The sequence below is a fragment of the Marmota marmota genome, unplaced genomic scaffold (genome assembly GCF_001458135.2).
Source record: "Marmota marmota marmota unplaced genomic scaffold, marMar, whole genome shotgun sequence".
NCBI lineage: Eukaryota > Metazoa > Chordata > Mammalia > Rodentia > Sciuridae > Marmota > Marmota marmota.
The window spans coordinates 31,939,631-31,949,666 of NW_025999990.1; the positions used below are offsets into that span (position 1 = coordinate 31,939,631).

At 34.9% G+C, this 10,036-nt stretch overlaps 1 protein-coding gene across 1 annotated transcript in view; it reads right to left on the reverse strand.

Moving 5' to 3' along the window:
* The window catches only part of Asxl3 (ASXL transcriptional regulator 3), a 140,375-nt gene that overhangs the window by 114,546 nt on the left and 15,793 nt on the right, over positions 1-10,036 (reverse strand). The window contains 1 exon segment of the mRNA XM_015482250.2: positions 2,930-2,932. Coding sequence (XP_015337736.2) covers positions 2,930-2,932 — 3 coding nt within the window.

Sequence of the window (10,036 nt, forward strand, 5' to 3'; positions counted from 1 at the left end):
TTTTTTTTTAACCAATTCCAAAAGTTGAGTTTTTAATTTGAAGAGTGCTTTAAAAATGTTGACGGGTACCTTCCAATGAGAGTGCCTAGTTAATGAAGGATCTTAAATCTTTGAATGTTTGATAAGCCAATTAAAGGTGGGGGTGAGGAGATCATTACAAGTAGAGGGAGCAGTACGAATGAGGCATAAATGGGAAGGACAGAATGCCCAGTGCAACAACATAATTAGCTGGCATTTCCAGGGCAGACAGTAGGAGAGAGTCTAGGGGAGGGATCAGATTCCTGAGGGAAGGCATGCACTCCATCTTAGTGCATGAAGTTTACTAACACAGTTTGAATGCCACAGCAAGCAGCTTACACTTCATGCAGGAGGTGATGGTGAGGCCCAGAGGATTAACAGGGAAAGTGCTCTTGACCCTCAGCCAGCAGCAGAACAGATTTGAATTGAGACACTCCTAGATACAGACCAATTAGGAACCTGTAAGACTAGCCTGCAGGGAATATGGGAAGAGCTCCACCAGACAATGATGTTAGTATAAAAATGTGTTAGGACAAAAGATGTGGATAAAAGTCAAGAAACACATGGGGAGAAGTAGGGCATATAATGACTAGATGTATGAGATAAAGGGGAAGAAAAAGAAATCAGGATTGCTTCAGGAACTAAATGTGAATAATGCTATGATTAATTAAGATGGACAATAAGGCTAGGCACCGTGGCAGATCAGGAAGCTGAGGCAGGAGGAGAGTGAGTTCAAAGCTAGCCTCAGCAAAAGCAAGGCACTAAGCAACTCAGTGAGACACTGTCTCTAAATAAAATACAAAATAGGGCTGGGATGTGGCTCAGTGTTCAAGTTCAATCCCTGAGTACAATTCCTACTACCAAAAAAAAAAAAAAGATGGGCAATAAGAAGAGTGATCAGAAGACAAGTTGAAATTAGTTCTGGACTTTCTAATTTAAGGTGTGCATCCAAATTGAGATAGACAGACATCACAGAATCAATATTGGGGTTAGAGATAAACACTGGGACCCATCATTTCCTAGATGGCATTTAGAATAGTGACAAATGATACGCACACTTGTAGAGAAACAAAAGAAAAGAAAACTTACTCATTTGAGTTTATTATATTCCAACTTCTGAAAACTACAGGAGAAAATGTTCCTGAGACCAAAGAATGGAAAAATTCTATGAAGACTTCATTGTAATAGTGTAAGATCTATTCTACCATCAGCATTTGGTTATTTTATAAGCCAGAATAAAAAAATCTCTGATTTCACAAGGAGAAACAACTTATAAATAGGACGTTATCTAGAGAATCTTGCCAGCAGAAACCCTTCCTTTAACAGTCTTCTTTTTCAAATTAACAAGAATATTACAATACATCTGCAAATTGAAAAAAAAATGAGAAAAATTGTTCAACTTCATAACTCCTTAAAATACTTTCAGCATTTCGTGAATTTTCTTTTAGACTATTTTTATTATTCTCCTATTTTAAAGTTATAATTTACCTAAATATTACAACTCATGATAACGCTTTCCATACTACCACAAAACCACCATTAACATCATATCATATATGGTTGAACACATTGTTCTAAGTCAGTGGTCTTCAACCTGGCTGCATTTTAGAATCTTAAGTGAACTCTTCAAAACTGAATTTCAGGACCCATTCCCTAGCTATTAAATAAAAATCTTTGGGTGTGCCCAAACATTAGCATTTTCTTAAATCTTTCCAAATGACTCCAATGTACAACCAAATTTGAGAAACACTGATATCACCAGTGAACATTTACATTATGTTCTTTATTGACAATTGAAATAGCATCGATATGAATCTCTCAGTGTATATAATATCTTTTCCTGGGAATCGAGAATACTTTCTTAAGATGGTTTGCAGAAGTGGCATTATTAATTCATGAGATGGAGGTTATTTAATAACCTTTGGTGAGTAATATCAACTGACTTTTCATATAAGCAAGAAGCACCATTTGGAGTCAGGACAAAAGCATGGACTTATTAATGTATTCGGTGTGCCCAAAAACAACCTCAAAGGGTTGCTTTAACTTGCACTTTGATGATTATTAGTAAGAACAGATATTTATCCACCTATTTGTTTATTATTCATTAATCTTATCCACTGGAGGTCCTCTGTTCACATCCTTCCACCATGATGCTTGACAGTTATTATCTTTTCTTATTGTTACAATAATTTCTTTATATAACCCTTCTAACATGTGCACTAAAATATTTTCTTCATGGGTTTATTGTCATTTTTACATGCAGGCATATTACAAGCCAATTACATCCACCTTTTCCCTCATGCTTTGTTTTATAGCTTCTGTGAAAAGCTATTTCTCTATCAGTGATGAATTTAAATGTTAGATTTGAATTTTTTTCTAATTTTTTCCCAATGGTATGAATGTTTCATATTTGAATTTTCTATCAGGCTTGTATCTTCTTCAACATAAAACACAACTACCACATTACAGGTTCAATAAAAATTTATCATTTGTAATGGCTTTCTATGGCTCAGAAAGAAAAGGTATATAGTTCCCTTGTCCATTACTTCAGTTCAAATGCATCCTCCCACTCCTTCTCTGCAAAAGACTCTGGCACTACTACTCTGAAATTCCTTGATCAGCAGAATGTCAAAAGAATTCAGCTCAGAATTTTGCTGGCTATGGGAAAAATTTTACCTTTAAATGTTTGATAAAGGAAATGCCTAAAAATAACTACACAGACCACTACTGCTAAGATTGGCATTCACACCACAAGACAAATGCCAATTTGATTTAGTTTTCTTCTCTCCTCTCTCCCTTCTCTTTCTTTGTCCACATATGTTCTTACTTTGTTCATAATGCCTTCTACTTGATTAGAAGTGTTAACATAAAAAGATATTTAATAAAAATAACCTTTTAGGAAAAAGATAACTTTCTGCTATAAAATGTGTTTTGTAAAAATTCAAACACCATAGTTATTTTTAATGATATAAACAGTATCTGTAAATTTTTGATAGAATTATAATGTAAAAACAAACTTTATTTTACCAAAGGCCTAATTTCAAGATAATACTTCTTATGGTAATAATGTGCTTTGGAAAGAAGTATAAATACAAAAACCAATGATTTGAAGAAGCATCCTTCCTTTTCCCAAACTTAGCATGCAACACTTAAAAATATATCTTGAGAATCAGAAGGAGGTCTAAAAGAAAGGCAATACACCTAGTTCTTGCTTTAATTTCACCCTAAGGGAAATATGATTCATGAGAGATATAAATAGGAAGCAGGGGGTTGCCGAAATGCTTATGTTTACTGTAACCCACAGTAATACTCTTTCATACAGTAAAAGAAAAAAAAATAACATATAAAGTTCAGGATGGATACAATCAATGTAAATGTTTAAAGCCAACAAATACTAACGTTTCAGGCTACCAGTTTTGAAAATTATATAATCACATATACATACATATTAATAAATTACAAAAGTAATGCTACTAATAGGTTATGTATATATTATTTCTGTTTTACAGTAATAAATATCTTCCTCAGGAAAATTGTGCATTTGATGACCCATGAGGAGAAATACATGTTTAGATAAAACAAGATTTCTTGTACATTATTTGACAGCAATATCAATGTTCCAAACAGGCATACACAGACTCCCCAGAGAACAACCACAGTAAGGAAGAGGGAGAACAATAGATAAACAAAATTGGGGTAGCAAGGAAAAAAACTGGTGAGCTAAGGTAACAGTTCAAGAAAAACTACTTCAAACTCGTGGTCTTACTCAACCAACTAACCAGTTGTTAAAATTACAGAAAATCATCTATGTTTACCTAACTACAGGAGAAACATTTTTTCTGTCTTCATGTCTTAATTGTTTTAAAAACACAACATGGGCTATCATGGTTTCTAGCAATTTGTCAAACATCTTATTTAAATAAGCATAACTCCAATCCATTCAGTTAACTGGAATCAATATTCCTGAATTTTTATACTGCCACTTGCATAAAGCTTTCAGGAAATATTTCCTTGATGCACCTGCCACCCAATTCCATGAAATCAATATTTCATTGGAGCCAAACTGAGAAATCCTAAGGCACTGAACTCAGATATGAATGCTGCTTTATGAGTTGCTAAGATAGCAATGAAATTGAACACCACTACCGTCAAAGAGTTTTACCTCTCTTTATTGCAAGGGGTTTGTTTTCTAAGGTACCAATGAAGTAATTAATAACAACATTGTGCTAGGATAACAGTAACAACTTTAATATATTATATAGCACCTTCCTATTTCCAGATGCCAGTCTGTAAGCCCAGAAACAACACTCTTTTGGGCTATCCCTAAAATAAATTTATTGTGGTGGTAAGAGATAGCTACCCATCAATATAAAAAGGAAGACTAACAATTCGAAACCCACCTTTGAATCCAATTCAAAGATAAAGACAACCATTTACTAAAATACATACAAATTACTCTTTAGGCAGAACCCCCAAAATTCAGCACACTATCGGCCACATCTATCACGTTCACATGTGAGAACAGCGTAGCAGAGGTTCCACACAGAAAAATTCTGCACATTTTTTAAAAGCTTTTATTCACAATAAACACCTGGTATTTGCCTTCAAACGTTGTTTTTTCTCAAATAATTACTACCTAAGTACTTCATGCATTGATCTTTAAAAGTAGTTTCCTAGGATCCAATACAGGGTATCATTACTTCATTTTCAGCACCAATAGTGAACAAATGTCAGAACAAAGATATAAAATCCAAACTCTAAACCTATTCATCTCTTAAATGGTAAACATTTGCTGACCCTAAAATTATTCTTTTGTCACTTGGCTTGTCAAACTGGGTTGTTAGAAAACTCTGAAAGTTTTCAAAATAAACATTAAGCTAGTACATTCCTATGTCTCCCATTTCCTCCTTGGTTTTTTCATGGCTACTAAAAGGCATGTTTTTCTTTTTTTTTCTTTTTCGTCTTTTTGTTCTTTTCTCTGGAGACCCCACTTAAAGTTTAACATTTGCTTATAGCCCACTGTGACGAAAAGATTGAATTTAGAATCAGCCAACCTAGGCTCAAATACCAGATCTTCCACTTCTAACTGTGAAGTTAGGCAATATACCCAACTTCTCTCAGCATCAATTTCCTCATGTGTAAAATGAAGAAACAGCACCCACTTCTCAATGTTACTGTGAGGATTAAATTAGCTAAAAAATAGAAAATGCTTGGCTCAATGCCTGACACTGATCACTTACTGCATAAATGTTAGTTTCTTGCCCTTTTGCCAAAATGACATTCAACAGACAATTCTAATGATATTTACAGACACATACAACTGTGTTTCTTCTTTTCAGTTCTTTACCTGTATTCTACCCACAGGCCTAATAAAATTCCTCTATCTGCAGTGCTCAAAACAATTTTCATTCTTCCGAAGGAAAATAACTAAAACTGCATTGCATAAATAAATAACAACCAAAAGAGGCACCAAATTTCTAAGAAAACCTGTCCAAAATTGAAGAAAATCTACCATATTGCTTGTAAAAACTTAAAATGCCTGAGCAGCTTAAGGAAAATTATGTTGCAGAATTCCTTAAAAGTACAGCCCAATTTGATTCTCAGTAAAACAGAGTCAGAATAATGAAGTGATTTCAATGAAGAAAAAAACAAAATCACTGGGAAAAAAATCAGCCATCAGCCTCCAGCATATTGATTAATGTCATCAGGCTACTTTGCTTCAAAGAGCCCCAAGCAAAAGTGTGAACAAGTAGACTACAACTTCAGCAAGAAAAAGTATGGAGATGCAGTCAATGTTCACAGGGAAGAAAGTTCTGGACACACGCCAGAAAGAAAAATAAAACATTACTCAAATTGTAATAGGGTTTTTATGATGAGATAAATTTGTGCTTAAAAATATGGCTACAGTTTACACGGACTGTAATTCTAACAGAGAAATTAGAAAGCACACCAGAGAGCCCCACATATTTTCACTTTCCTACATGTTACCCTTTCTCAATTTCCATTCCAGACGGCACTGCCACACTGACAAACGGAAAGTATGTGAGCGACATCATTCTGGGAATCACTCTCATAACCTTCTACCCAGTCATTCAGATCGCACTGCCTGGTCTTTAAGTTGTCCTCTCATGTCCACTAAACATGAACTGGGAATGAGTGACCACTACGGGGTTCCATATGGGAAGACCCTCAATGTCCATTTCACCCACATCACTAGCTGGTACCTACCCGGAAGGAATGAACGGAACCACTCCAATGCAATCCCAGCCACTCCTGCTAGTTCAAGCATTCGGTTCAGCATCACCTCATGACCAACACGAAAGCAGCTGAGGCTCTAATATAATCATCATGGAAAGTTGTCCCAAATCCTTCATTCGAGGAAGATCCTTCATACACACCAACGCTGTCTCCAAGCCATGCCGGGGTCTGAAACCAGACTGGAAAATATTATATATGTGTATATATAGTAAAACTCCCACAAACCACTCTTCTACTTTGTAATATTTATTTACAACTGCTAATCCCATCCTCTATGCATCACCTTTGCAAGGTGAAAATATGACCATTCAAGGAAAGATCCTTTCCATAGTAGAAGGTAAACTTAAAGCATATGAAGACCTGGTGCTGCCTGGTAAGGTGGTTGAGGCGATCCCAAATGGAACATACTTTGTCCTGAAGGGAAGAGAGAAAACACAATATTGGTTTCCAAGGCTAATTTTCTAAACTTGGTGGACAGGATCAAATTATTCTGATTGTTTTAAAAGCCTTGGCATTTTCAGGGGATAGAATAACAGTGACAGATTAATTCTTGAAGCTCAATTTTTTATTACCAATTGTGCCTCAACTCCTGAATCCCACTGGGTAGATACTGCTTTCATAATCCTAACTACCACCACCTTAATCGCATTATCAGACTCTGTGCTGATCAAAGAGCTCTATTGCGCTTACTCATCGCAGAGACAGGGAGGGCTAGGAACCTTAGAGTGAACCACAACTTCAACTGGGAGGAAAAACAGAAAAGTGATCAATCGAGCCCCAAGATCTATTATACCTTAAAAAAAAAAAAAAAAAAAGAATTCAAGACAACTTTAAAAAAAAATTTCCTTCTCTCTCCTTAATGAATAGACTTTTTAGAAAGAAGGTGATAGAGTATACAAAGTTTAACCAAAGAGTCACCATTTTTATTGTCTTGAGCCCTTTATTAAAAGATTGAAGACTATTCCTTTCAGCTTGCCCCTTTTACCTAAATGAAAATATAGACAACTACAACTTTCAATCCCACCACAAAATTTTACCAAGTTTCTATTTCCAGAATATGTTTTAAATGAGTTACATCACTGCAACATTATTTTCTATGTACTTACCCTAAATTATTGTGTATCAAGCAAACAGCTACCTATGAAAGTGCTTGTCACATGTAATTCCATTTAAAAGTTAGAAGAATTCTGTCTTATCTCCATTTCACTTGCTCTCCTGGCCAGACTCATTCCATCCTTGTCTGTTACATTCAGTTTATATTAAAAGAGCTGAGAAATGTCCATCTGCTAGCCTGCCTACATACATTCACTCCCAACTCCGTTAAGTTCTGTGGACATCAAATATCCAGAAATCTTTCAGACAGATTTGGACCTGTAATACTTATTATGTTTTTCTGCACAGTCCCCACTACCTCACTACATTTCATAAAACTGACGTGTCCCTCATTAAGGATCATTCACCTAGATAAGACTCAGAAAACATTATTTAAAAATTTATAGGGATATAAAAATTGAAGGGACAGTATGCTTGGTTGTTTAGTTCAAGCTCACAGACTGCTTGGTGCTTGCAAAATAGTGGTTTTCCTCCTAAATGTTAAGTTCTCAAATTGAACCCTGCAGCATTATCTGGTTTCTGACCATAGAACAATAAGTTTATCAGTCTTTCAAACCATCCCTTATGCAGATAAGGCTAAGGATTATCTGTAAGTAATAAAGGTTTGGTCAATAAACATTTGCTCTGATGCCTACTATGAACTAGGAAACGCACAGGATGTGCAAATATAAGGTATGTCACTCACCATTGAGGAATTCATAATTCAGTTGGAAGAGAGAGATATAAACAAAACAATTATAATAATGATACAGTAAAAAAATTCCCATGGAATACAAAAGAAAATTTATTCTGCTTGGATGCTATGGGGAAAGTTTCATCAGGAAAGTGACAATCTGTATCTTAAATGATAACAGGCATTCGAATGACAGTGACAGTAATAACCCACAGAAGCTAAGTCATTAGGATCTATGCAATTTACAAGAATCTTGGAAATCAGTTCAATACTTGCAACTAAAATATACACTATGCTATATTTAGTTTAACAGGCAGGAAAGTATTTCATTATAACAGAAAACTCCTCACATATTATAAACATTCAAATATATAAAAGCTGTGAGAATCTCAGTGACTGAAGTACACAAATAATGACACAGATTTTCCAAGAAATTAATTATTTACAACATATACAAATTTAGAGCTCCTAAGAAAAAGCAAAGTGAGATTGTTCATTAAAGTCTATTCTCCAAAATTTCATTTTGTGTATTTAAAATTTCATAATTGAATTTCAAACAAAATTTAGGTGATATGTAAATATGCAGGACATTATGACGCGTCTTCCTACCCCTCAAAATAAAAAATAAAACCATGCCAATTAGATAATTAGGAGTACTGTCAGGATACTATATGTTAACGCATATGAATTTAGAAGGTAGGGGAGCAGAGGAAATTCTAAATCAAGATTGTAGATTCAGAAGGCTCGGGTGGCTGAACAATGGGAGTTACCTAAGGAAATACACTCTCTAGATTGCAAATAAGACCTAGGAAAGCATCTTATTTCACACACACACAAAATAATAATAATAATAATTTAATTCCTGGTATTCTATATCTCAGGAAAATCCCTAATCCCACACTCCCAACATTCATCCCTGGCATATTTCATTACTAATAACAACTAGGCTTTGCTCCACCAACTCACAGTAATTTAAAATCTTGTCATGGAGTCTGAATTAAGAAACTAACTAGAATCCCTTTTCTAATCTTGGATGAAATTTTAGATAGAACTTAACTGGTCAAGGATATTATACATTTCTTATTGAAATGTGAAACATTTGGCACCAGTGTGCCAAAATACTACTGTAAATAGCTTAGGAATAATATAAATTGGACTTCATCCCATCTTGATTAACTGCCTCCAAATTGCTAACAAAATGGCCAACATGAAATCTCATAAACCAAGTATCTTACAATTGGCAGCACATTTTCAAATTTTTCCACATTATTTTTATCTTTATTACAGCCTTATAATGCAAATAAAGTTAAGTTTCTTCTATTTTACTGGAAAGATGAGAAAGAAATGACAGACAGACTGACGACTGACTGACTGACTTATCCAGGATAACACATTATGTTAGAAGCAGAAATAAATCTGGAATTCAAATTTCCATTCACTCAATCAGAAAACATCATGAGCCTATTATGTGAAGGGCACCATAGGGAAGAAAAGGATCAATGAGACATGAACTTTACCATTAAGGAAATTGTAGTCCTATTACAACAAGAGAAAATTTGAGAGAGTTTATTAGATACTACAGCAAAGGAACACACACACATTATGTTATAATGGAAAAGCAAGGATAAGATGATGAACTGAAGCTGAAGGAGTTAAAAGAATTCTACACTGAGAAAGTGGACTTCACATCTGAGCCTTGAAGATGGGGATGGAAAGCAAGAAACAGTGAGGGTCCTTATAGGCTGGCAGTGACAGACCTAAAAAATACATGAAATGTTTACATAAAGTATAGAATTTTTTTCAATGTAAAAATACATATTTAACACAAATCAAGTCCAAGCATGAGATTAAATGAAAAAATAGGAATGGGAGGGGCTGTTATTTCATCCCCAATAAGGACTCTTCCCTGCACTTAAGTTCTGCCCACTGTTTAACTGGGAACATGCCACTTTTGCAATAACCATAGTACACCCG